This window comes from Dendrobates tinctorius, unplaced genomic scaffold, assembly GCF_039654945.1.
Source record: "Dendrobates tinctorius isolate UK_male_01 unplaced genomic scaffold, ASM3965494v1 ptg000296l, whole genome shotgun sequence".
Taxonomy (NCBI): Eukaryota; Metazoa; Chordata; class Amphibia; order Anura; family Dendrobatidae; genus Dendrobates; species Dendrobates tinctorius.
Window position 1 is genome coordinate 2739885 of NW_027361963.1, and position 27975 is coordinate 2767859.

The following is a 27975-nucleotide window of genomic DNA, read 5'->3' on the forward strand; positions in this document are numbered from 1 at the left end:
GAGTGGACATCTGGAGTCTTAGACTGGATTTAAGATAGCCGACTCCTTATTCCCATGCTGGTGATTTTTTCCTGCCTCCTGAGGTCTGTTTCCAGCTCAGTTCCTGCCTTCTCAAGCTAAGTTGTCTTTGCTAATGTTCACATTCGATTTGGTTTATTCAGATTTTTGTCCTCAGCCAGCCCCGGCTGGGGCTGTGCTGAATTTCCACTCTTATGTCACTGTGTGTGCCTGTTTGCTTTTTGTCCCTTATTAGATTGGCATATTCTGAGAACAGCACAATGAAGCCAGAGTGCTGATATAGTGGGAGAAGTCTAGTGACTTCAGGGTATTTTTTGCTATCAGAAGTGTTGGACATTTTTGCAGGGTTTTTTGGCGTGATTGCAGACAGTATCTTTCCTTTCCTGTCCTTTCTAGCTAGTGTGGGCCCCATCGTTTGCTCAGCCTATTTTCCTACCTGTGTTTGTGCTTTCATCTTGTCTCACCATCAATACATGTGTGGGGGCTGTCTATTCCTTTGGGGTCTGCTCTGGGGCAGTTTAGATTTCCCCTTTTCTTGCTTTAGGCTTATTTAGTCCTCCGGATGTGACGAGGCATCTAGAATGATCGTAGGTACGCTCCACGGCTACTGTTAACTGTGTGGTTAGGATCAGGGGTCTGCAATCCACGTAGTTACCAACCTCTCTGGTTTTTCTGTGACTTGGCTTGGTTTTGTTTTCCTCCTTGGTGACTCAATCATAACAGATATGTTCAATGCAAATATAAAATAAGCGGGTTTAAAAAAAACAAATTAACACTCACATGTGCTTAGATGGTCTTAGGCTAACCATGTGGGAAGAAGGCGGAGCCACACGTCTCCTTTCATCCGAGTTCCTTCTGGCATGGAATCTCTGCTCGAATAGGCCTCCCAACTGAGTGTGCTCTATAGTTCTGGGTCATGACATCATAAATGGGGCTGTCTGGTGAGGGTCCTCCCCTTACTCTTGGAGTTAGAATCTGACTACCAAACTTATAACTATATCTCGCAGAGGGTACCTTGTATAAACATGCACATAGGCTCATCTTTTCCGGCCTGTCAAAGGCAATAACTCGAGACCAAACATGCAGTAATTATGTCACACCATTTAGGAGAAATCCATTTCTCGGATTCTGTCGGCGCTGGAACCATGAACATGGGCTAGGACGCTGGGTCGACACATTGCAGAAATGTAATTTTCGTGGTTCTACCTTAACCGCGCCGCGATTTATGACCAAATTATTATATCCCCATTACTGTCAATGAGAAGCTGCACATGTTTCAGAGACAAAGGGACCCCCCCGCTGTGAGGCAGGAAGTGTTAGGAACGGCGGAATGCACTAAATAAAAATAATAAAGTGCATTCGCCGCTCGAGGTCCACCATGCAGTAGGTGTTACAACCACTGCTGAGTAATGGCAGACGAGCAATATGGCAATATAATGCGCACAGGTTCAACTTCACCTGAAGTGCGCAGAGCGGGCTCTGTTCACACACAGAGGCGCTGCAACAAAAACATACAAAAAGGCTGAGCCTGTTAGAGTCACAGGCCTCAGGTAAATGCAGACACAGTATAAGGTCACAGGATCAGGAACTAAGACAGAGGGGCTGCGTCCGTCTAGACCTACCGTGTGTGTGGCGTTGCTACTGCGAGCGCCAAGAAGGGCTGCAGCACGGTGCAGGACACTGCCGCTGGAGGACACAGCTACAAAGCAGGCGCTATGTCGGACACTAGCACAGAGGTGCGGTGTGCACAGTGGCCTAAGGCTTGCCACAGACTACTGAACTAATTCCCTAACCACATGCGCAATATCAGAGGGAAGGGGGTTTCATAATAAGTCACCAGAATCATACATCTGTCACCATTCACACATAGCAAGTATAGTCTATACTAGCGCATGACCGAGCGGCCATGCAGGCCTGTTATAGCCATGCCCTCCGGGACCTTCCAGACCTCTGAGATGGGCAGTATAGTCTATACTAGCGCATGGCGGAACGGCCATGCACGCTTTTTAGAGCAGCCGGGACCTTCCGGAAGCTTCCAGAGCTCCGAGATGGACCAATGAGATCTGGAGCAGGACCTGAACACATGACTAGAGCAAGAGACCGCAGAATGTAAGGGTCTGGATTCCTGCAGAGCAGAGGCAGGAACCTGACTCCTAACAGGAAGGAGCTCACACTGGGAATTCAGGTTAGACTGGTTTTGTGTGTGAGCTGCGGGGGAAGGAGGAGGGGCCGCAGCTGCTGGCAGGCAAGGTCTCATCCATAGTGTAATAATCAGGGAACCTTATGTCATATCGACATCATTACAGATGTGAATCCAGGTCAGGTGAGAAAACTAGGATGTCATCCAAATAAACCACAATAAAACTCCCAATATAACCAAAAAAAATACCATTAATAAAATTTTGAAAAATTGCAGGTGCATTTGTTAGATCAAAAAGTATAACGAGATTTTCAAAGAGACCTTCAGACGTTAAAAATGCTGTCTTCCACTCATCACCCTCACAAATCCGTATAAGATTATATGCCCTTCTAAGATCCATTTTGGAAAACTATTTGGCCCTGGAAAATTGATTATATAGATTGGGGATAAGTGGAAGTGAATAAGCATTTTTAACCGTTATTTTGTTTAATTCTCAGAAATCGAGGCAGGGACGAAGACATCCATTTTTAACAAAAAATAATCCGGCAGGTACCGGTGATGAGGAAGGGCGAATATAACCTTTTTGTAAATTCTTGCTAAAATACACTTTCATGGCTGTCCGCTTAGGGCCAGACAAGTTATAGAAGCAAGCCTTGGGTAATTTGGCATTAGGAAGATTAATAGCACAGTCATAGGGGTGGTGAGGAGGTAATATCTTAGACTCTTTTTCCAAGAAAACATCTCCAAAGTCTTTTAGGTATTCTGGAAGAACCTCCAGACTAAAGGAACAAACATGCACAGGCTTAAGACATTTTTCAATACAATAAGAACCCCATTTGACAATATCTCTCAGATTCCAGTCAATAATCAGATTATGTGTACGCAACCAAGGAATACCCAACACAATTCCAGCAGGTAAATTGTCCAAAACATAACAGGAGATTAATTCTGTATGAAGAGACCCCACCTTGAGTGTGAACTACACCGTAACTAACTGAACCAGATTTTGAAGCAACGTTGTTCTGTCAATGGCCACAATTTGAATGGGGCTTTCTAGCTTAACTGTCCCTAATGCTAACTTCAGAACCAGTCCCGCATCTATGAAATTAGGAGCAGATCCGCAGTCAATAAAGGCAATTGTGAACAGACATTCATCTTGAAAAAGTTCAGCATTCAACACTTTATCAGAGGAGTAAAAGGGTACCCGTAAGTCTGAGTGACCTCGTCAATCACCCAGACGTTTTCGTTTCCCGACGGCTTGTTAGCTGCAGGTCGTGCCAAGCAATCCTTTAAAAAACGTCCAGCTTGGCCACAATAGAGACAAAGTCCAAGTTCCCGACGGCGTCTCCTCTCTTTAATCCTTGAGTTAGCACCAACCTCCATAAGTTCCACCTCAGGTGCACAAACCGGGCCGGTTGGACAAAATGGAGCCTTTTCTTGCACCTTGCGTCTCTCCCGCATTCTTGAATCCATGTGGATAGTCTGAGTAATGGCCTCCACCAACCAGGCGGAGCATGTAGAGCCAGTGTCCTTAAGAGACTCCGAAAGACCTCTGAGAAATTGACATGAGAGTTGCGTCATTCCACAGGACCTCAGACCACTGACGAAGCTCATTACAATAGTTTTCTGCTGTGCGGTTCTCCTGTGTCAGGTTCATGATCCTTGTCTGCCACATTGACCGTCAGGTTCGTCATAGATGTGTCCTAAAGCTTCAAAATAGGTGTCCACTTAAAGACGTTTAGGATTAAGAGCGGTAATGGAAAATACCCAGGTCTGAGGACCCCCCCTACAAGTGGCATTATTCCCACCCTCTGTGACTCATTCCCTGATGACCGGGAGCGCAAGGTAAACAATAATTTGCAACTCTCTGTGTGAAAAAGGGCAGACAAGGATCGGGTCCCAACCAGTGGACACCAGTCAGGGAAAGCCTTTAAATACAATTTCCAGCTCAGGAGAGGGAGGCCACACCCCAGCTTGCACAGAATGCAAAAATACAAAGAAAAAACACAAATGGTCTGCCCTTAATTCACACAGACCTCAACTTTGACACATGATAAGGTTATTAATACTAGACAGTGTAGGACCGCCCCGACCACAGAGTCACCTTGTTGATGGTGGGACGGCTTTTATGCTATGTTTGATCAAATACAGTATTACTGAGAACTCTGTATGATTTAAATGCACTTTTGCTTTCTACTTATTTAATTATATCAGGGTTTTTTTTCATTTTGTCTTTTGTAGGTTTTGTAAGAGTACCAGAAATCTGGGCCTGTAACTGAGCATGAGAGGAAGCCAGTTTGTGTTGTTCCAAGGCTAAATCTTGGACTGAGTCAGATTCACCACATGATAACACAAAGTATGTAACGGATCTATAGGTGGGAAACTGAAAAAATTTTAACGGTCAATCGTAATGTGAGGCGAGTCACAATAGTAACTATATAAACTACTTACTGTAAGTAAAGGGAGGTCAAACAATCTGCGGTCAGGTCCAGGAAATGGCGCAGTATGACAAAGGGAAGTCAGAGACGAAGTCCAATACACGAGCCGAGGTCAGGAAAGCCAGAGAGACAAAGCAGGTAACGGAGCAGGCACGAGCAAAGACATGTCACAAGCAAATGGTCTGAGCCCGGGAAGAGAATCAAGTCAAGCTGGGTCAGGCACAGAGCGATCAGTGTTACACAGGCAACAGCAAGTGTACGATTGACACTGGGGGGAGGAACTAGCATGCTTAAGAAAAAGCCTGATTAAGGAAAATGAACACAGGTGATTGCAGCACAGACCCAGCACAGACTGACAGCCCCGACATAGAGTAACAAAAAGACAGACGCAGAGTGGAAATTGTGACAAATACAGGTTGTCTCCTGTGTGAATTCTCTGATGTTTATTAAGTGATTTACCTGTAAAGCATTTACCCCATTATAAACACGAAAATGGTTTCTCCCTTTTGTGAGTTCTTTGATGTTTAACAAGACTTGAATTAGCGCTAAAAATTTCCCTCATTGTGAACATCAATATGGCTTCTCTCCTGCATGAATTCTCTGATGTTTAATAAGATTGCTTTTATTTGTGAAGGCCTTCATACATTCCGAACATGAATATGGCTTCTCTCCTGTATGAATTCTCTGATGTCTAATAAGATCGCTTTTATTTCTGAAGGCCTTCACACATTCCGAACATGAATACGGCTTCTCTCCTGTATGAATTCTCTGATGTTTAATAAGACTCCCTTTATCTGTAAAGCATTTCCCACATTCTGAACATGAAAATGGCTTCTCTCCTGTATGAATTCTCTGATGTATAATAAGATCGCTTTTATTTGTGAAGGCCTTCACACATTCCAAACATGAATATGGCTTCTCTCCTGTATGAATTCTCTGATGTCTAATAAGACTTCTTTTATTTATGAAGGCCTTTACACATTCCAAACATGAATGCAGCTTCTCTCCTGTGTGAATTCTCTGATGTGCAATAAGTCTCTTTTTCTCTGTGTAGGATTTCCCACATTGTGAACATGAAAATGGCTTTTCTCCTGTGTGTATTCTGTTATGTATAACAAAGTGATATTTATTTGTAAAGCATTTCCCACATTCTGAACAGGAGTATGGTGGAGTCTCTCCTGTATGAATTCTCTGATGTGTAATAAGACTCTGTTTCTCTGTGTAGGATTTCCCACATTCTGAACACGAAAATGGCTTCTCTCCTGTATGAATTCTCTGATGTTTAATAAGACTTACTTTATTTATGAAGGCCTTCATACATTCCAAACATGAATATGGCTTCTCACCTGTATGAATTCTCTGATGTGCAATAAGATACTTTTTCTCTGTGCAGGATTTCCCACATTCTGAACATGAAAATGGCTTCTCTCCTGTGTGTATTCTGCTATGTATAACAAAGTTTGATTTCTGTGTAAAGCACTTCCCACATTCTGAACAGGAGTATGGCTTCTCTCCTGTATGAATTCTCTGATGTTTAGTAAGATTCTGTTTCTCTGTGTAGGATTTCCCGCATTCTGAACATGAAAATGGTTTTTCTCCTGTGTGAATTCTCTGATGTGCAACATATTTAGATTTATATGTAAACCATTTCCTACATTCTGAACAGCAGTATGTCTTTTTTCCTTTGTGTTTTCTTTGTGCTAAAAAATCTGAGCTTGTAGTAAGTTGCTTGTCACACTGAAATCTTGCATCCACTTTGTCACCTGGAATTGTGGTAACAATGTGAGATTGCTCAGGAGAGGGTTCCTCATGATTAGGAGGAGTATAAGAAAGTGAAGTGCTGTGAAGTCCAGGAGGTTCATGAAGGGTATTGAGGTTTTCTCCATTAGACTGCTTCCTGATATCTTCTTTTTTACAATTTAGTGACAAACCGTTATTTTCACAAGGATTTCCTATAAGGATGAAGGATAGATTAGATGTGAATTTTTCTACAATACAGAAGGGATTTCTAAATTTACTTTATAAAAACAAATAAAAAGCGCTCCTTGTGTGAATCAGCAGATAATATTGGGTTAAGGTGAGTGGCTACTACTCCCCTGGATTAGCTGTGCAGCTCCAGGCACAACCCTGGTGTTAACATGATTGATCCTCCATGGCTGCAGCGGTGCCGCCTGATCCTCCACCAAGAGGTCCAGATGGAAAGAACCAGGATAAAAAAATAAGTAAAAAATTGGCTTCCGACAGTGCTGCCAAGGATGTAGGGAGAGTTTTCTTATCTTATTAAAATTATTCTATTAAGCTACGTGTTATGGAGCCGGTCCAGCTCCTTCATCGGACTAATACAAGCTGAGTAATACAGGCCGTCATTTATACAATCCATAATGACATCACAACCTTAGAGGTTGTCCACTACAATGTGTACTGGGCAAATCAATTTAAACATTGGAAATAAGGCTTTCTTCAAATACCTTGCATTTCCAAATGTGCCTGTGAGCGGCGCTATCACTGTACGCTTATCCCCATTACGTGACCCCCGGCTGCCGCTGACTCTGATGTCCGGTGATGTCACGACAACTCACGGATTTGCTGAAGCGGCATCACCGAGGCAGGACCCAGTCTCCTGAGTGACTGTGCTGTGGACGGAGTTTCACCGCACATCAAAGCATTGCGATGCTCAGGGAGACTGGGTCCTGCCTCGGTGATTATTACAAAACACCAGTGATTGTCTGTCCACTGTCTCTAACATCAAGTGCTCCCTATATCTGAAACTGTCAAAAACTCCTTGTGTCACCTCCCTCCACTAACTTACCCATGCACGATATTGCCATTTCTGTGTGTGGTTCCACCATAACTCCCCAGCAACATGCCCGCTGTCTTGGGGTCTTTTGTTGTCTGTACAAGTCCCCTCTAAAATGTAAAGTGCTGCGGAATATGTTGGCGGTATTGAAATAACATTATCATTGTCTTGTTGTCTGCAGTGATGACGTCTCATTGAGAGCACTATAGCCAATAACGGAGATCAGCGGCTCTGCCAGAATAAATGGCATCAGCCGCTCAAAACCACTGAGCTCCCTCAAAAGGCGGCAGCGCTGTCAATGTGATATCAGCACTGCAGCCAATAGCAGACACTGATAGCAGCAGCGGAGACTCAGCACTGAACCAGGGGAGAGTGAGCACAGCACAGGATTGGTGTCTGTTACTGAGAGACAGTGGTTTTTCACAATCAGAAAACCCCTTTTAAGAGATTAATATGAAGTATTGTGTTTATAAGACATTTCCCACATAGTGAACATGATTACTGCTTCGTGTGACTTTTTCATGTCTAACAAGACTTAATTAATCTCTAAAGAATTTCCCACATAGTGAACATGAGTACGGCTTCTCTCCTGTGTGACTTCTTTTATGTACAACTATAGTTGATTTTTGTGACAAACATTTCCCACATTATATGCCTCACAGATCCATTTTTTTATTCATTATTTTACATCCTCACCTTTCAGGAGTCATAATGCTATTATACACTAAGGGGTAATGGGGTTGGATGTTATATACTAGGGGCACAACAGGGCTGGCTGTTATGCACCGAGGGAAGGGCAACGGGGCTGGATGCTATACACCGAGGTGTGTGTAACGGGGGGGGGGGTGATGGGTCTGGTTGTTTTACACCAGGGTGCGGCGACGGGGCCGGATGTTCTGGTCCTTCTACATCCAAGATGGCCTCCATAGTGGCAGAGGAACGACAGCCGTATGTCTGACCCACACCTCCATAGCATGGCACTTACTGACTTACCACAGGGCTCTTCATGCCACCGGGCGGCCGGCCTGGATGCAGAGAGACCAACATGCTGACCTCAGTGTAGGAGACAGTGGTAGGCATCATTATAATCACACCGCAGTCATCATCACGCGCTGGACATTATTACACACCAGTGGAAACATCTACGGGAATCTCCTCCTTCACTTCAATCACACATGGCTGATCCCCCCTCGTCATCGCTTCTTCTTCTGTCTCATCCTTCACTTTAATATTAATCAGATCTTCCCCCTGATATATGAGATGTAACAATCAGCACAATACAAGAAACCACCAAAATCTATTACATCTAAGACACTGATCAGAAATGATCCCCCATATACAGATCCAGATAAGGGCCCAGCGCCGTCTACCTGATGTTCCTCAAGGACATTGTGATTCTCCTCTGAACAGTCCAGGGGATACAGAGAATGGGGACATCTCTCTGGTGGATTTCTCCTCCTGGATCCATCTGCGGAGACACACAGTGATGAAATAAATTGTGTCATGAGAAGATAGAGTAGTAGGTGACCACAGAACAGACATGAGTCTCCCCTGCTCACCCTGCTGATCGGCCCATATTGCGATCGCCTCTTGTGCTCCATGTATAACCTCAATCTTAATATTAATCAGATCTTCACCCTAAATAGTAAAATGTAAGATGAGCTCAGGTCCCATCACTTCATGGTCAGATGTTGTGGGGGCTTCAGTGTCATCTACCTGATGATCCTCCAGGATGTTGTGATTTTCCTCTGGACAGTCCTGGGGATACAGAGGACGGGGACATCTCTCTGGTGGATTTCTCCTCCTGGATCCATCTGTGGAGACACAAAGACTGAATACATGACCTGCCGTGTATCTGTCTATATACAGTGGGTATGGAAAGTATTCAGACCCCATTAAATTTTTCACTCTGTTTCATTGCAGCCATTTGGTAAATTCAAAAAAGTTCATTTGTTTCTCATTAGTGTACACTCTGCACCTCATCTTAACTAAAACAACAGACATGTAGAAATTTTTGCAAATTTGTTAAAAACCTGAAATATCACATGGTCATAAGTATTCAGACCCTTTGCTCAGTGTTGAGTAGACGCGACGCACCCTTTTGAGCTAGTACAGCCATGAGTCTTCTTGGGAATGATGCAACAAGTTTTTCACACCTGGATTTGGGGATCCTCTGCCATTCTTCCTTGCAGATCCTCTCCAGTTCTGTCTTACTGGATAGTGAACGTTGGTGGACAGCCATTTTCAGGTCTCTCCAGAGATGATCAATTGGGCTTAGGTCAGGGCTGGCTGGGCCAGTCAAGAATGGTTACAGAGTTGTTCTGAAGCCACTCCTGAGTTATTTTAGCTGTGTGCTTAGGGTCATTGTCTTGTTGGAAGGTGAACCTTCGGCCAAGTCTGAGGTCCAGAGCACTCTGGAAGAGGTTTTCATCCAGGATATCCCTATACTTGGCCGCATTCATGTTTCCTTCAATTGCAACCAGTCGTCCTGTCTCTGCAGCTGATGATGCTGCCACCACGTTTCACTGTTGGCATTGTATTGGGCAGGTGATGAGCAGTGCCAATTTTTCTCCACACATAACCCTTAGAATTATCACCAAAAAGGTCTATCTTCGTCTCATCAGACCAGAGAATCTTATTTCTTATGGGAGTCCTTCATGTGTTTTTTTAGCAAACTCTATGTGGGCTTTCATGTGTCTTGCACTGAGGAAAGGCTTTCGTCGGGCCACTCTGCCATAAAGCCCTGATTGGTGGAGGGCTGCAGTGATAGTTGACTTTGTGGAACTTTCTCCCATCTCCCTACTGCATCTATGGAGCTCAGCCACAGTGATCTTGGGGTTCTTTACCTTTCGCACCAAGGTTCTTCTCCAACGGGGGGCGTGGCCTGGCAGGCAATGTGAAAGGACACAGGGTCTGTTTCTCCCTCTGGTGCCTGGAGTAATCCGCAGCCCCGCTGACACCATTGATATCATTGGCCAGACAATCAGATAGATAAGGGGGAGACTACCTGCAGCTGCATCCTGAAGCCCTGGTGAGGAGCCATGACACGCCGGAGACAGAAAGATGCAGGAGGGGGAGATGGACTCTGCTCACAAGATGGAGCTGAGGCAAGGAAGGAGGCGGAGAGAGCCAACACTGAATGTCAGAGACGTATGGAGGCTGCAGCTAACCTGAAGAAGTTTGCTAGAACTGAGGATTCCCTACGATCTGGAGGTAAACGAGGGGAGGAGGAGGAGAATGATTCAGAGGATTCCCCGGGAGAGATGGGGGAGGAAGAGGAGCAGCCGCAAAATGGAGGAGCTGTGATGGGCGCAGGTGAGACCTAGAAGGCAGGGGAGGATCATGAGAATCCCACACTGAAGGACATATTTGCCGCGGTCTCCTTCTGTAAGAATGCCTTAACCACGCTGACACAGCAGGTTCTGGGAATTCAATCTGAAGTGGCTGGTTTAAAAAAGATATGAAAAAAGCTGAAAGCAGAACAGAAGAGGTAGAAAAGAGAGTGGGGCAAGCAGAGGACCACATCACTAAACTCCAGAAAGCAGAAAAAAGATTCGCTCAGCAAATCTCTGAAATAGTGGGCAAAAATGATGATCTAGAGAATCGCTCTAGACGTAATATAAGGATTGTTGGCCTCCCGGAAAAATCCGAAGGGAGAAACCCCACAGAATTTATGGAAGAGTGGCTTAGGGAAATTTGGCACAGATACTCTGACCAAGTTTTTTGCTGTGGAGCGTGCACACAGAGTTCCCATGCAGCCACAACCACCGGGTAGGGGACCACGCACTATGCTTGCTAAGCTTCTCCATTATAGGGATAGAGACATAATTCTAAGAAGGGCGAGAGAGATGGGGGATCTTGCCATGAATGGTGAAAAAGTAGCTACTTACCCAGACTTTTTTATTGCAGTCCAAAAACAGCGTATGCAATTTGGAGGAGTGAAGAAGCGTCTTAGAGAGCTGGGAGTGCAGTACTCCATGATTTTCCCGGCTAAACTAAGGGTGGTGGCGCTTGACAAAGTGCAATTTTTCATCGATTCGATAGAAGCTAACCAATGGATTGACATTAATGCGCATAAATTCCGGGGGAAGACATGAGCTGGAATTGATTAATTAGTCAAGAGGACTATGCCTGAGATTGTCAGCTGAGGACATATTACATCTTTCAGTGTCTCGCAAGGAATTCTTGACTGTTTTTTTCCTGTCGAAGAACTGATTTTTGGAAGGCTTTGGCCTTGTTCCTGGTTTTCCTGTCTGTTTTTTTTTTTTTTTGCCTTCGGTTCTTTGGCCCTTTTATTATACGCCTCTTGATCTCCTGAATATGATCTTCTTTAGATCCACTGGCATATGGTTGAGATTGAGGCTTTGGCGGGGCGAGATGATTGAGATTTAGTGGTTGGCCAATGTTGGGCACAGCGGGGGTGTCTATTGTTATAATTTCCAAAATTTGAATTGTTTATATGTTTTATTATATTATTGATGTTATACAATGGGATCTTCTATCCTGCACAACAGGACTGTGGGGGGGGGGCTGGGAAGATAGTTGCTCTACGTATGCAATTAGATGAATGTAGAAGGATAGTGGTGGGGGAGGCGGGAGGGGAGGGGGGCCAGGGACCAGACTACCCAGCTCTCTTTGAGAGTATATGCACTATGAAGGGGGAGAAGAGGAGGGGGGGGATGGGTGAAGGGGAGGGTGAGGGAGGAGGGATGGGTTCAGACAGCAAGGGGGAAAACTGCACCGATTAATAATTCCAGTTATCAACACTATGGAGGGGGGGGAAATTAAGGTACTAAGTTGGAATGTTAGGGGTTTATCTGACAAAACAAAGAGGGCAGCTATATTCAAATATATACAAGACCAGGGCCCATCGGTGGTATGCCTCCTGGAGACTCATCTTTTACCGAACACAACGATAGTCTTGAATAGGCGATGGATACAGAGGGCATATCACTCTACTTTTTCTAGCTACGCAAGGGGGGTATCTGTGCTAATTCATACTTCAATACAATATGAGGAAATAGAGGTGCATATTGACCTGGATGGACAGTGTGTAGTCATCAAATGTAAACTATTTGGCCACCTTATGTGCATTGCCGCTATTTATATTCCACCCCCTTACTCGAGTACTAAGCTGAGGGAGACTTGGGAATTCTCAGGAAGAGGGGGAGTATTGCCTCTTTTGATAGTGGGTGACTATAATAATGTAATAGACTCTTATTGGGACAGGACTAGGAGGCCGTTGGGAGTATTGAGTGACACTATAACCCCATTTGGCAATTTAGTTCGGGAAATGGGTTTGATGGACATTTGGAGGGTAAGAAATGACGGGAAACAGTGCTTCTCCTGCTATTCAGCTTCTTATAATACCCTATCTCGCATCGACATGGCATTAGCTAATGAGTTGATGAATGCAGTGGTGGGGGATGTGCAATACTTACCAAGAGTGATTTCGGACCACAGTCCCATCCTTGTGTCCATTAAACGGGAGCGTTTGAGAGGGCGGATAAGGGGAGAGTGGAAATTACATCCGGCCTGGATACAACATATAAATATGCAGGGCATCATGCGGGAGATTGGGGAATTCTTTGTCCATAATGATGATAGTGCTCACCCTCTGGTGGTATGGGACGCCATGAAGGCATATCTCCGGGGAATTCTATACAGGGATATATGTAGGAGAAAGACACAAACTAAGCGAGATGAGGTGGATAGTCTGGAAGCCCTAACTAAGGCGGAAATAGAAATGGCACAGCACGCTACACCCGACACTCAACTGACACTTAGGCAGGCAAATGAAAGGGTCAATAGGTTACTACTGGATAAAGCAACTAAGAAGCAGGCTTTTCAGAAGATTAGATTCTATGAAGAAGGGGAAAAAGTTGGTCATCTATTGTCGATTATAGCTGCAGCCCAGAGAGGCAGCTCATTTATACATAGTATGGATACTGCAAAGGGGACAAGGGTTACTGAGACGCCCGAAATTCTGGAGGTCTTCGCAGGTTTTTACCAGAACCTCTATTCATCGAGTAGAATGGGAGGGGAAGGGGGGCGGAGGCATTTCTAGGAGCAGGACTGCTTCCGACACTATCTATGGAAGATAGGGATAAGTTGGAGTCTCCTATCACAGTAGAGGAGTTGGAAATGGCTCTGCATGGCATGACTAATGAGAGGGCCCCGGGAGCAGACTGTCTTCCTGAGGAAATATACAAACACCTAGAAGAAATTCTGCTACCCAAGCTATTAATAGTGTTTGAGGAGGCTATGAAAGAAGGGATTTTGCCTGCGTCTATGCGGGAGGCGGTGATTCCTAAGGACGGTAAGAATCCAGGAATTCCAGATTGATACAGGCCAATATCCTTGCTGACAGCTGATGTGAAAATACTGGCTAAAGTGCTGGCGAACCGACTAACTGGTGTTATAGATACATTGATTCATATGGATCAATCGGGGTTTATGCCCAACAGATCAACAGCATCCAATATACGGAGACTATATCTCAATCTGCAGTTGCCAGTCGATAACCCAGGTGGGAGGGTGATAGCCTCACTTGATGCCCATAAAGCCTTGACTTTGTAGAATGGTCATACCTGTGGAGAGTGCTGCATAGTATGGGCTTTGGTCCTCAATTTACAGCGTGGATTCAGCTATTGTATACTCAACCCACAGCTAGAGTTAAGATTAATGGGGTAATGTCCACGGAAATACAGCTGCATAGAGGAATGAGGCAAGGCTGTCCACTGTCACCGCTCCTGTTCGCTATTGCAATAGAGCCATTGGCGTCTGCTATTAGACGCAACAAGGCAATAAAGGGGTTTCAATATGGCGATTTGGAGGAAAAGGTGGCCTGTATGCGGATGACCTTTTGTTATTCCTAGGGGACCCCTCGGCTTCATTGGATCATGCTGTGCAGACCATTGAGGAGTTCGGTGAGATCTCAGGACTGACCATAAATTGGTCTAAATCAAGCCTATTTAAAAAGTGGACAAGGAGGTGGTATGGACTCAGGAAGACATAGGGGCCAATAAACTACAATGTGTGGAAATGTTTAAATATTTGGGGATACAGGTTTCCCTACCGGTGACTGAGTACCTTACTACTAATCTAGTACCCCTACTGGCAATTCTAAGAACTAAGGTGGATACTTGGAACAAATTACACTTGTCGGTGGTGGGAAGGATTAATCTACTTAAAATGGTTTTAATGCCCAAGCTTTTATATATATTACACAACTCCCCAATCTGGATACCGCAGAAAAGGTTCGGAGTGGTGAATTCACTGTTTAGGGCCTTGGTATGGGGTAAGAAACAACCTAGAATAAGGCTTGAAACCTTGCAAAGACCAAAGGATGAGGGGGGACTGGCACTACCAAATCCGGAACTGTATTTCTTAGCTGCCCAAAGTCAACATCTCAGAGGGTGGTCTAATCAAGAGAAGGCAGGCGTCATCAGGAATGCTGGAATACGTACTAAATATAAACCCGTTGATACTTGGCCTAGAGGATGGGACGATGGGTGTAATGGGAGACGGGTGTCCCACTCTGTGACTCTTACAAGACCTATGGAACAGACTAAAGAGGGCGAGAGGGGTGACCGGGTTGAGTAGATTCAGTTAGATGGGATAATAGTAACCTCCCAGAGATTTGGAAACTTGGGAGACTGGAATGCTGGAAATGTAGGGGGCTGACGTTAATGTCTCAAATTATGGATAACGGGGAGCTGAGACCGTTTGTGCAATTACAGAGTGAGTTTCAGTTGCCGGATTCTGAATGGTATCACTACTGTCAGGTACGGCATGCCATTACGGCTCAAAAACTTTCCAGAAACCTGCAGATACAATGTGACATAGTGTTGGACTATATATGTGGTGGTGCTGGACTTACAAAAGGGATAATTTCTAACACCTACAAAGATATATTGCATACACATTTAATGGGGTTCCCACTTAAAGCAAGATCCAAATGTGAGGGAGAGATTAGGGTGATGACTGACGAGGTAAGGGACAGCATCCTAGAATATGTCCACAAACTCACTATGAGTGAACCAGCTAGGTTGTCCCATCTTTATGTGATCCATCGTGTGTACCGTACCCCACTTCTGATGTTTAAAATGGGGCTGAGGGACAACTCTGGCTGTCCAAGATGTGGGGGGTCTGATGCCGGAATCCTTCATATGATGTGGACTTGTCCCAGGCTATCTGTGTTCTGGTTTAATGTCATTAACAGAATAGAAGGGGCTTACGGGAAGTGTTATAGCCAAAAACCCACTGGTCTGCGTACTGGGATATGTGGAGGAAATTGAAATAGTTAATAGTGCAAAGCTTGCTATAGCCAGACTACTATATGTAGCAAGGAAGCTGATTGCGAGGAACTGGATCAGGAAAGAACCACCTTCTGGGAGAGAGTTTGTGAAACAGGTGTCTTGTATCATCCAGCTGGAGGAAAGGATATATGCTAAAAGAGGCAATTCTAAAACCTATGAGAGGCTGTGGAATCCCTGGTTACAAAACGGTACAGTTAACTGATGGGAGTATGCAATATTTTACAATGCTGGTGTTGTGGATAGACCATTAATACCCGAACATAGGAACATTTCTGTTTTGTATGGTTTGATTGACAATATGGGTAAAGAGGATGACTAATGGTAAATTACGGTGTAAGAGGAAATAACTAATGTTAAATTACGGTGTAAGAGGAATCTTATGGAGAAAAGAGTTATATATGCTGTCTACATGGGGGGGATGAGAGGGGGGGAATAGGGTTGTTCAATTTATAAATCTACTGTTTGTGGAAGATTTACTGTACATTCTTTATTTTGAATTCTGATTAATAAAAATCTATTTGATCAAAAAAAAAAAAAAAAAGGTTCTTCTCCAACGATCGCTCAGTTTGGCTGGACGGCCAAGGTCTAGGAAGACTTCTGGTGGTCCCAAACTTCTTCCATTTAAGGATTATGGCGGCCACTGTGCTCTTAGGAACCTTGAGTACTGCAGAAATTCCTTTGTAACCTTGGCCAGATCTGTGCCTTGCCACAATTCTGTCTCTGAGCTCCTTGGCCAGTTCCTTTGACCTCATGATTCTCATTTGGTGTGACGTGCACTGTGCGGTCTTATATAGACAGGAGTGTACCTTTACAGATCAAGTCCTATCAGTTTAATTAAACACAGCTGGACTCCAATGAAGGAGTAGGACCATCTCAAGGAGGATCACGAGGAAATGGACAGCATGTGACTTAAATATGAGTCTCTGAGCAGAGGGTCTGAACACTTATGACCATGGGATATTTCAGTTTTTCTTTTTTAATAAAATTGCAAATATTCCTACATTTCTTTTGTCAGTCAAGATGGGGTGCAGAGTGTACATTAATGAGAAAAAAAAAATGAACTTTTTGAATTTACCAAATGGCTGCAACGAAACAGAGGGGAAAATTTAAAGGGGTCTGAATACTTTCCGTACCCACTGTATGAGACACGTCTCACAGAAGTGGTCATTCTTGGTTTATGTATCAGGGACTAAATTACATTGGCCACAAGTATGAAGTGACAATCAGTAAGGCCAAAGCTTAATGCTCTCTACTCTGCACTCGGAGGATGAGGACCCTGAGGAGAGGGACAGAGAAGACCCTCGTCAGTCAGATGGAGGAGCAGCACTAAGAAACACAACTTCTCCAAGTTTCGTCTCCACCAGGGATGGAACCACAGAGATGGAGAAAGCTCCACATTTTAAGACCCTAAATGCAGCGATAAATTAATATCGATCGCAACATTTAGGAGCCCGGGAGAGGGCCGATGGTTGTCATGGCAACCCGAGATCTTCATGACAACCTCGGGATCTGCCAGTGACAGGCTGTTTAGACCATGCCAGGAGCACAGTCTAAGAGGCTTCTGTCAATGCAGTACATGTGCAGTGTAATGCATGATATCTGCAATCAGATTAATAAGTTAAGGTCCCATAGAAGGACTAAGTAAAAAGAGCAAAATAAATCACAAAATAAATGAAAAAACATGACATTTATATAAAAACAAATAAAGTACACATATTTGGCATTGCAGTGTCCAGAACGACCCAACCTATAAAAATGTCACACTAATTAACCCCTTTATGCTTTATCATCATATCACTGAACGGAAAGTGGAATAAAACAAGATCTAAAAGACAAATGTATATAAGAATGTTATCGCTAAAAAGTCATCTTGTCCCGCAAAAAAACAAGCTGCCATACAGCTCCATCAGTGGAGAAATAACATACGCATAGCTCAGAATAAAGCAATGCAAAAACTATTATGTTTACTATAAAATAGTTTCATTGTGTGAAAAAAAAAGTTATAAATGTCATATCGCTGTAATGGTACTGACTGAAAGTTGTTTTTCCACTCAGTGAAAAGCATAAAAAAGAGAAAAAAAAATAAACTTAAAAAACATTTCCTAAATTGCTTTTTTTTTCTTCATTCCAACTCCCCAAAAAATTAGGAAAATTATAGCGCTCCAAATATGGTGATACACTTTTTATTTACTAAATTAAGTTTTTGTATTTTAGATTTCGACAGAAGCCAGACATAAAAACCCGATATAAATCTGGTATCGCTGTAATTGCACCGACCCGAAGAATAAAGTCGTCTAATCACTTATACCGTACGAAAAACAGTGCAAAAATAAATAAAACCAATTCTTCACCTGCTGTTAATTTGTTAATTCTGCTTCCCAAAGATCGAAGTAAGGCTCGGCTCACATCTATCCTGCACTCTACGCTGAGCGCTTACATCGGGATGTCCGTGTAAATCTCTGAAATATGTGATTCAGCTGAAACCCCCAGTCGAAGATTCCCTATAATGAGGCAGATGGAGACACTGTGTACACACTGTCTGACCTGTGATCCAGTGGTGTCCATCTTTTTAAGCGTGCTGTAGTGCAGTGGGGTTGTTGCAGTGCAACAGATAGGCAGGGACCACAGAAAAGTTCAAAGCAAATGTCTTTAATCTCTAAAAACTCACACACAGGAGCGATGTCGTCCGGATCGCAGATGCGTCACCGTAAACACAGTCCAGAACTCCAAACCCGTTGCCGTGGATGATGGCACCACCATGTTTTTTGCGTGCATCAGCTGCCTTGAGTTCCCTGGTTCTATGTTAGCTTCATACAGTCCTGGGTTGCACAGAGACACCTTCCCTGCAGCCTGCAAACTCCAAACTGACACACTCAAGGCAAAAACTGACAGAGTTAAATGGAATCGTAGCCATAGAGCCACTTCCAAAAGCCAGGCTGGAGACAGGGATTCGCCCCACTACCAAACCTGCAAATCCCTCTAAAAATAAAAGCCCTTAACGGGTTTCCCTAAAAACCTGACTGAGTCACTACTTGGACCCAATACACTCTTTTACTTTGCTTTGTGACTCACAGGCGTCCTGCTGTGAACACAAGGCACTCCAGCATGTTTAAGACTCCGTCCGCATCCTAGAGCACACCTATTGACCCTCGAATATGATCCCCCTCATTGCCTCACATAATCCCCTCTGTTCAGACTTGTGGGGTTGAACCCTTCTCACCATACAGGGTGCCTGGGACAGGGCATCCGCATTCCCTTGAGCCTTCCCTGCACGATGTTCCACGGTGAAATCGAAATTTTGCAGACAGAAACCATTTGGTGACCCGAACATTCCTCTCCTTGTCATTTCTCATCCAGACCAAGGGTGAATGATCTGTCACCAAGCGAAGTGGTCGACCAAGCAAATAATAGCGTAGGGACTCCAAGGCCCACTTAATAGCCAGGCACTCCTTCACCACTACGCTATAATTTTTCTCAGTCGGGGTGAAATTCCTACATACGTAGGTGACCGGATGTTCCTCACCGTTCATCTCCTGCGACAGGACTGCTCCTAGGCCAATGTTAGAGGCATCCGTCTACACGACGAAGTCACTCTTGAAGTTGGGGCCGATGAAAATGGGCTGTCCGCACAGCGTCACCTTCATAGATTGGTAGGCTTCCTTTGTTTGAGGATTCCACAGCACCATTACCGATTTCTTTCCCTTTAGGAGATTGGTTAAGGGTGTTGTTCTCCCAGAGAAATTAGGTATAAACCTCCGGTAATACCCAATGCTGCCGAGAAATGCTCTCACCTGTTTGGCGGTAACAGGTCGGGGCCAGTTCTGTATGGCCTCGATTTTATTTGAGTTTGATAACCCCACGGCCGAGCACGTATCCTAAGTACTGGACTTCCTCGACCCCTACTGCACATTTCTTGGGTCTCGCCATCAAGCATGCGAATCTGAGCGAATTCACTACAGCTTGTACCTGGGACAAGTGGGTATGCCAGCCAGTACAGTACTAAAGATGATGATGGAATCCAAGTACACTGGCGTATACTTCCGAAGGGGTTCTAGCACTATGTCCATCAGCATCTGGAATGTGGCTGGTGCCCCATGTAGTCCAAAGGGCAAGACGACAATCGTAAAGACCTTCCGGTGTTATGTATGGGTGATACAGAGGGAGGTGACACAGTCAGTCAGGGGTAACAAAGGGGGAGACGACACAGTCAGTCAGGGGTAATACAGGGGGAGAGGGGCTCAGTCAGGGTGATACAGAGGGAAATGGCACTGCCAGGGGTGATATAGGGGAAGGGAACACAGGCAGTCAGGGATGATACAGGGGGAGGTGTCGCAGTCAGGGGTGATACAGGGGGAGGTGGCGCAGTCACGGGTGATACAGGAGGCGGTGGCACAGTCATGGGTGATACAGGGGGAGGGGGTGCAGTTAGGGGTGATACAGGGGTAGAGTGGCTCAGTCAGGGTGATTCCAGGGCGAGGGGGTTCAGCAGAGGTGATACGGGGGAGGTGGCGCAGTCAGGGGTAATACAGGGGTAGAGGGGCTCAGTCAGGGTGATTTTGGGGCAAGGGGATTCAGCAGGTGTGATACGGGAGGTGCAGTCAGGGATAATACAAGGGAGGGGGCTCAGTCAGGGGTGATACGGGGGAGGGGGTGCAGACAGGGGTAATACAAGGGAGGGGGCTCAGTCAGGGGTGATACGGGGGAGGGGTGCAGTCAGTGAAAGGAGAGATGAGGTAATTGGGCCCTCATTTATCCCTAAGTAATTTGGTCCCTCCCCCTCTATTACCCCAGACTAAAGACCCCCATTTACACTTACTTTTAGGCTGGCAGGGGGGCTCTTGTTCAACATTTGTAGCTGTAGCAGGAAGTCCTCCATCTCCCTCTGCTGCTGCTTACACTGTGGGGGAGAACGCGCTTTATAGATGACAGTAGCTCATTACCTGAGCTGTGCTGTATGGCCAGGGAGAAGAGGACACAAACAAAGCTAACACTGATTGGCTGCGCTGGGGCCAATCATTGTTAGCTGTTGTGAGTTCATTTTCCCCTTCGTCACTGAGGTCTGGTGAGCTCCCTGTTCTGGTGAAGGAAGGTAATGAGCCTGATTATCAGGCACCTGAGCCTAATTATGATGACTGGCTGAGTGGAGTCGCTGACTGGATATAGGGCTGCCGGCGCCCTTCTGCCCTGCGGGTGGTTTCTCTGTGGACTTCTAGGACACGTCTGATTCCTGCTCCTCTAAAGCTAAGTTTTCTGCTTTGCCTTTTTGCATTTGTGTTTGGTTTTTGTTTGCCCTGCTTTTCTGGATTCTGCCATTCCCTGCTGGGGTGAGCTGAATCTCCTTTTGCTCTGTCTACAGAATATTCCTGAGTACTGACGTAGTCTTTTTGAAGCCTAGCGTCTTCAGGGCCTTTTTCACTGTCAGTCTGTTGGCTCTTATTTTCATAGGGTTTTTCACGGATTGCAGACAGCAGCCTTCCTGTCCTTTCCTATCTAGTTAGCTTGGGCCCCGTCTTTGCTCAGTCTGTCTGTGTTGTGTTCTTTCTTCTTGCTTCACCGTCATTATGTGTGGGGGGCTGCCTTTTGCTTTGGGGTCTGCTCTGGGGCAGTTTAGATTTCCCTTTCTGTCTTTAGGCTATCTAGTCCTCCGGCTGTGATCGAGGGGTCTAGGGCATCGTAGGAACCCCCCACGGCTACTGCTAGTTGTGTTGATAGGTTCAGGGGTCTGCAATCCGATAGCTGCCAACCTCTCTGGTTTTCTGGACTTAGCTTGCATTTCTGTTTTTGCCTCCCACGGTGACTCAATCATAACAGTTAGCCTTGTCAAGAGCTGCTTAACCTTCCCGCAGAGAAGAGTGGCGAGTGACATAAAAAGTCATGAGAACGCAAGAGCGCTGTTACTTAGTGTGCCGCAGTCTGCAGCAGCTGAAAACGATTGTCAGCCGTGTTCTCAGTAGTGACGCCTGCACTGCTCTCTGAGTAGCTCTGAGCACCGAAGCCGCAAGAAGTAGTGACGTCACGCTGGGAGGATGTCCTGTTCGCAGCTCCTCCCAGTCAGTCAGAGAGCAGTGCGGCGTCACTGATAAGAGCTGACATGTTCGGCTTCTGCAGACTGCAGCACACTGTAAGTAAGGCTAGTTTCACATTAGCGTATGGAGGAGCTGCGGAGGGAAGCGGACTTCCTTCGTGAAGCTCCGCCCACACCTCCTCCGGTCAGCTCCGCCTCCGTTGGCATGCGGCCTGCGTACCCTATCTTTTGCATTAGGTATGCAGGCCGTGCCGATGTATGCGGATGCCTCTGCATCCATAGTTTTGACGGTGCGGCGACCGAACCAAAATACAACACGTTGCGTTCGGCGCAGGTCGCCACACTGTCAAAACGACGCATTCTGAGGCATCCACATACATCGGCACGGAATGCGTACCTAATGTTAAAGATAAGATACGCAGGCCGCATACCGACGGAGCTGACCGGAGGTGCAGCAGGGGGCGGAGCTTCACGAAAGAAGTCCGCATCCCTCCACAGCTCCTCCATACACTAGTGTGAAACTAGCGTAACAGAGCGCTCTTGCATTCTCATGACTTTTTCTGTCACTGCTAGGGGAGAGCGGTGCTGGCACACGTGACTTATGTTCACTTGCAGACTGCGTCAAACAGTGCCCGCTGCTAAATTGAAATTAATATTCACCCTTCTCCACGCCCATGGGGCCTGGGGAGCAGTGAATATTCATTTCTCTATCAGCGGGTACAGGTTTTAGCCACAGCAGCCGGCTTGTTTCTTGTCACCCGATGCTGCTCCGCTGGCATCGGGGGGTTCCCATAGTAGCTGTCCACTGGCTGGGAGCCCCTGGAGCAGTGGGGGCCCTAGGCAGCTGCTGGCCAGTATGCCAGCAGCTGCCTATGCCTGGGCCCACCGGAGAGTCCTCTGGTTCTCTGGTGGGCCAATCCGACCCTGATCCTAAAGGTGGATGCCTCTTCCGTTGGTGCCGGAGCTGTCCTATACCAAAAGGATTCTCAAGGTCGAAAGCATCCTTGCTTCTTCTTCTCCAAAACCTCACCAGCGGAGAGGAATTATGCCAGAGGGGTCAGGGAGTTGTTTGCAATGAAATTGGCCTTTACCGCGTGGAGATATCTCCTGGAGAGCTCGGTATCCTTTTAAGGTTTTTATGGACCATAAAAACCTTACATATGTTCAGACTGCTCAGCGTCTGGATTTGCGCAAGGCCAAGTGGTCCTAATTCCTCTTGCGGTTCGATTTTACATACATTTTTGTCCGAGAAGAATTTACGTGCCGACGCTTTGTCTCGTTCAGTAGTCTCTTCCGAGGATGGGGATGAACAACGTCTAATTGTCCCCTCGCAGAGTCTTCGAACGGTTGCACCGGTGTCCCTTGAGCAGATTCCTCTGGGCAAAACTTATGTACCACCTAACTTACAGTCTGAAGTTCTCTTGTGGGCACATACCTCCAAAGTAGGTGGTCATTTCGGCACTAAGAGGACCATTAAACTCTTAGAGAGATCTTATTGGAGGCCTCGGATGGTGCGAGATGTCAAGCTCTATGTGCAGCCCTCCGTTTCCTGTGCTAGGAACCGGCCTTTGAGGCAGAGATCTGCGGGTTTGCTCTATCCTCTCCCTGTGGCAGATAAGCCTTGGAAGATGGTCGGGATGGACTTTATTGTAGATTTGCCCAAGTCCCATAATAACAGTCATTTGGGTGGTCACCTATCATTTCTCTAAAATGGTACATCTAGTGCCTCTGCCTCGTGTAACCCTCCGCGCGAGCACTGGCATTGCTATTTATCAAGCAGATTTTCGCCTTCATGGATGCCTGATAAGATAGGCAGTGACCGGGGTCCTCAGTTCGGGTCTCGATTCTGGAGGGAACTTTGCAGCCTGCTCAGTATAGAGCTTAATTTGTCGTCTGCATACCATCCTGAGACAAATGGGCTGGTGGAGAGGACCACTCAATCTTTGGTCATTATCTATGGCATTTTGTGTCCGTCAGTCAAGACATTTGGTCGTCCCTGCTGCCATGGGCGGAGGTTGTGTTAAACAATGCCGTCTCTGATTCCACGGGGCAGACTCCTTTCCTCCTAAATTATGGTCAACATCCGCGGGTTCCTGTTCCCATGCCCGTTTCGTCTTCCGACCCAAAAGTGGTGGACTGGGCGGTGGTGGCTCGTGACATCTGGGAGCGTATGCAGGATGCAATCAGACTGTCGAAGGAGAGGATGAAGGCTTTCACTGACACGCATCGTCGTCCCACTCTAGTCTTCGCCCCGGGAGTCCACTAAATTTGCTAACCCGCTATTTAGGCCCATTCAAGGTCCTTGAGCAGGTAAAACCTGTAGTTTACCGTCTCAGTCCTCCACCGCAGCTGAGGATCACCAACACTTTTTATGGGTCTCTTCTAAAGCCAGAGTACATGGCCCGGTTTTCTGGGAGTCCTGCTGGTGATTCAGATGCGTCTTCGGACGATTTTGAGGTCAATGCCATTGTCGGGTCTAAGGTGGCACGTGGAAAATAAAAATTTCTGGTTAACTGGAAGGGTCATGGACCTGAGGATAGGACCTGGGAACCTACCGAGCACATTCGTGCCCCCCAGCTTATTGCGGCTTAAGAGTGTGGCGAACGTTGCCGGGAGGGATGCAAGCGGGGGTGGCTGTAATGTTAGGTGCCGGGATTCTCCTGCACACGGGGAAGATCCGAAGCCTTGTCGGGCTCGGCCGCTGCGGGTGCTGCTCAGCATAGACGTCGGTCCCAGCGTCTAGCTCAGGCTTGTGGTATTTTACTGCACACATTGAATGACCTGAACTTCTGTAGAAAGTACAGTCTGCTCATTCCCTTCCTGAAAACCTCCTTATGACACCTCCAATCGAGTTTGCTATCAAGGTGGACCCCAAATATTTGTAGCTCTCAACCATCTCCACCTCCTGGCCAGCAATAGTGATCGGTAAGTAATCATTCTTTTTCCTTCTATAACTCACCACCATCTCCTTGGTTTTCTTCACATTTAGTTCTAGACAGTTAGTCTGGCACCAATCCATAAAGTCAGAAACCACCCTTCTATATTCCTCCTCCCCCCGGTCCCCCACAATGCCCCCTACAATCACTGAGCCATCTGAGAATTTTTGGAGGTGACAGATCTGATTTATACTGAAAGTCAGCTGTATACAATGTGAAGAGGAAGGGCGACAGCAATGTTCCCTGAGGGGCTCCAACACTGCTCCGTACACTGCCAGATACCACCTCCCCCATCCTTACAAACTGCGGCCTGTCCGTCAAGTAGTTGCTTATCCAGTTCAACATCCCCTCATCTACCGTCATATCAGTCAACTTGTTTTGTAGTAGGGGCGGCTGTAAGGTACTGAAAGCACTTGAGATGGAAAAGAACATGGCTCACACTGCAGTTCCCTTATTGTCCAAGAATGAATGTACTGTATGGAGCAGAGACGCTATCGCGTCATCCACCCCCAATCTCTGCTGGTATGTAAACTGTAGGGGGTCTAGGCCCTCACCCTTGGGCACAAGTAGGCAAGTACTATTCTCTCCAATGACTTCATAGCATGCGATGTTAAGGCCACTGGACGATAGTAGTTTAGCGAAGTCGGAAAAGTGATCTTGGGGACCGGCACCAGGCAGGTGGTCTTCCACAGCATTGGCACTCTCTGTAATTGTAGGCTCCTGTTAAACAGGAGTTGGAAGACAGTACACAGTTGGTTTGCACACACTCCGAGGGCACGTGGACAGAGGCCATCAGGCCCAGCTGCTTTGCCAATGAATCATAGAATCATAGAATCGTAGAGTTGGAAGGGACCTCCTGGGCCATCTGGTCCAACCCCCTGCTCAAAGCAGGATTCGCTAAATCATCCCAGTCAGATGTCTGTCCAGCCTCTGTTTGAAGACTTCCATTGAAGGAGAACTCACCACTTCTCGTGGCAGCCTGTTCCACTCATTGATCACTCTAACTGTCAAAAAGTTTTTTCTAATATCTAATCTGTGTCTCTTCCCATTCAGTTTCATCCCATTGCTTCTAGTCTTTCCTTGTGCAAATGAGAATAAAGTTGATCCTTCTACAATGTGACAGCCCTTTAGATATTTGTAGACAGCTATTAAGTCTCCTCTCAGTCTTCTCTTTTGCAAACTAAACATTCCCAAATCATGCAACCTTTCCTCATAAGACAGGGTTTGCAGACCGGTCACCATTCTGGTCGCTCTTTTCTGAACTTGCTCCAGTTTGTTGATGTCTTTTTTAAAATGTGGTGCCCAAAACTGGACACAATATTCCAGATGAGGTCTGACCAAAGAGGAGTAGAGGGAAATAATGACTTCACGTGATCTAGACTGTATGCTGTATGACTAGTTTACTAAATTGTTTCCTCACATCGCTTGGGGAGACAGAGAAAGCAGACAGTTTATCCCACAATGTCAATGCTGCCGATTTTTCCCCTGCTCCATCCATCATTCATGATTATGCTGCGCATGTGTCGGTGAATCTGTTGAAAAACTTGTTCATTTCATTAGCCATGGGCAGATCCACTTCCCCACGCTGCGGCCTTGCCTTAAACCCAGTTAACTGCTTCATGCCCGACCACACCTCCATGGAATTGTTGTGTGACAATTTATTTTCTAATTTAATTCAGAACGCCTCACGGGCATTATTAATTTTCCCTTTTAAGTCCCTTTGTATCAATTTCAGTTTCTTTGTATCCATTTTAAATGCCAGTTTTTTCTTGTTTAGTAAGCATTTCAATTCTTTTGTAATCCAAGGCTTGTTATTTGCATAACATCGAATCTTTTTAACTGGTACTACAGTATCAGTACAAAAATTTATATAATCACTCTCCCGACAATATCATTTACATCATCATGCTCTCCCCTGTCGCATATCACCTCCCAGTCTGTGAGGTCAAAGCAGTCTTGCAGAGCCTCCTCAGCTGCTGGAGACCACCTCCTGATTAGTTTTTTAGTCTCTGGTTGTTTGCTGACACCTGGTTGATAAGATGGAGACAATAGTACAAGGTTGTGGTCAGATTTCCCCAGGGAAGGTAGTGCAGATGATGAATAGGCATCTTTAACATTTGCATAGAGGAGATCCAATATACTGTTGTCCCTAGTTGCACATTTAACATATTGATAGAACTTTTGAAGAACCTTTGAGATCATGACTCTGTTAAAATCCCCAGAGATTACAATTAACGAGTTTGGGTGCTTTGTCTGAAGGAGAGCTAACACCCCTGACAACACTTCCTCACTGCCTCTTGCCTGGGGAATGGAGGTTATACATGACTACTGCTATGCAAATGGAGAATTCTCTAGGTAGATAGTGAGGCCTAAGGCCAACTGCTAAGAGTTCAATGTTTTTACTGCAGTGACTTTCCTTGATAGTAATATGCTGCTGGGTACACCATCTGTTATTAATGTATATCAGCCCACCACCCTTCTTCTTACCATGCTTAGCTTTGTCTGTATCAGCCCGGACACAGTGTAAATCACTATATAAGGCCAGAGAAACATGACTTGGATAGAAGCAGAAAGTTGGGTACCTGTACTTATACGTGTACAGTGTTGTGATACCTGCATAAGTAGTGACGCCCAGGCAGTGTTGTGAATTTTCTAGTAGTTCTCTGTCTTGGTGGTTGCTTCTCCGATATTCCAGACGGATGATGTTTAAAAAGCTCCTTGGTGAAGATGTGAGTTTATGTACTTAATCTTTATATCTATTTATTTATATGCATTTAATCTTTGGATGTTAAAATATACAAAAGTGTACACAATCATACTATTCCTTTAATTTTGCACTTTGAAATAAAACTGCGTTATATCGCAAGTAGTAGCCTTCCTTAAAGCCATATCCAAACTTCAGTGTTACAATCTTTGCAATACACAGATGCTACTACGAGACAGATCCCAGTACCATGGCAGCTGACCCACGGTCCGGGATGCTGGTTCGGAGAGGGTGCCAAACAGAGCAGGATGGCCACTGGGATGGGTTCAGACTATGCAGCTTCAGGATAGACAGGATGGCCACTAAGATGGAGTTAGGCTGTACAGGTCAGGGTATGGGTTATGACTAGATGAATCAGGACTAGGCCAGACGGAATCAGGAGCAGGTTCAACAGGATGGGAGGATTGGGAACACGGATAGGATCAGGTACTGATAGGGCGGACAGGTTCAGGAAGCTGGAGTACAGGGACAATAAACCAAATAGACATGAATACATTGATCAACTAAAGGGGGTTTTACACATAGCGATATCACTA

General features: G+C 45.7%; 1 protein-coding gene across 1 annotated transcript in view; it reads right to left on the bottom strand.

Annotated features, from left to right (window-relative positions):
- Positions 1–4996: 4996 nt before the first annotated feature.
- The window catches only part of LOC141073081 (uncharacterized), a 36514-nt gene continuing 13535 nt past the window's right edge, over positions 4997–27975 (bottom strand). Inside the window, exons 3-7 of the mRNA XM_073560410.1 lie at positions 9110–9207; positions 8953–9031; positions 8764–8861; positions 8524–8641; positions 4997–6548 (exon numbers count right to left, since the gene is read on the bottom strand). Coding sequence (XP_073416511.1) covers positions 5167–6548; positions 8524–8641; positions 8764–8861; positions 8953–9031; positions 9110–9207 — 1775 coding nt within the window. The 3' untranslated portion in view covers positions 4997–5166. The remainder of the gene's footprint in view (positions 6549–8523; positions 8642–8763; positions 8862–8952; positions 9032–9109; positions 9208–27975) is intronic.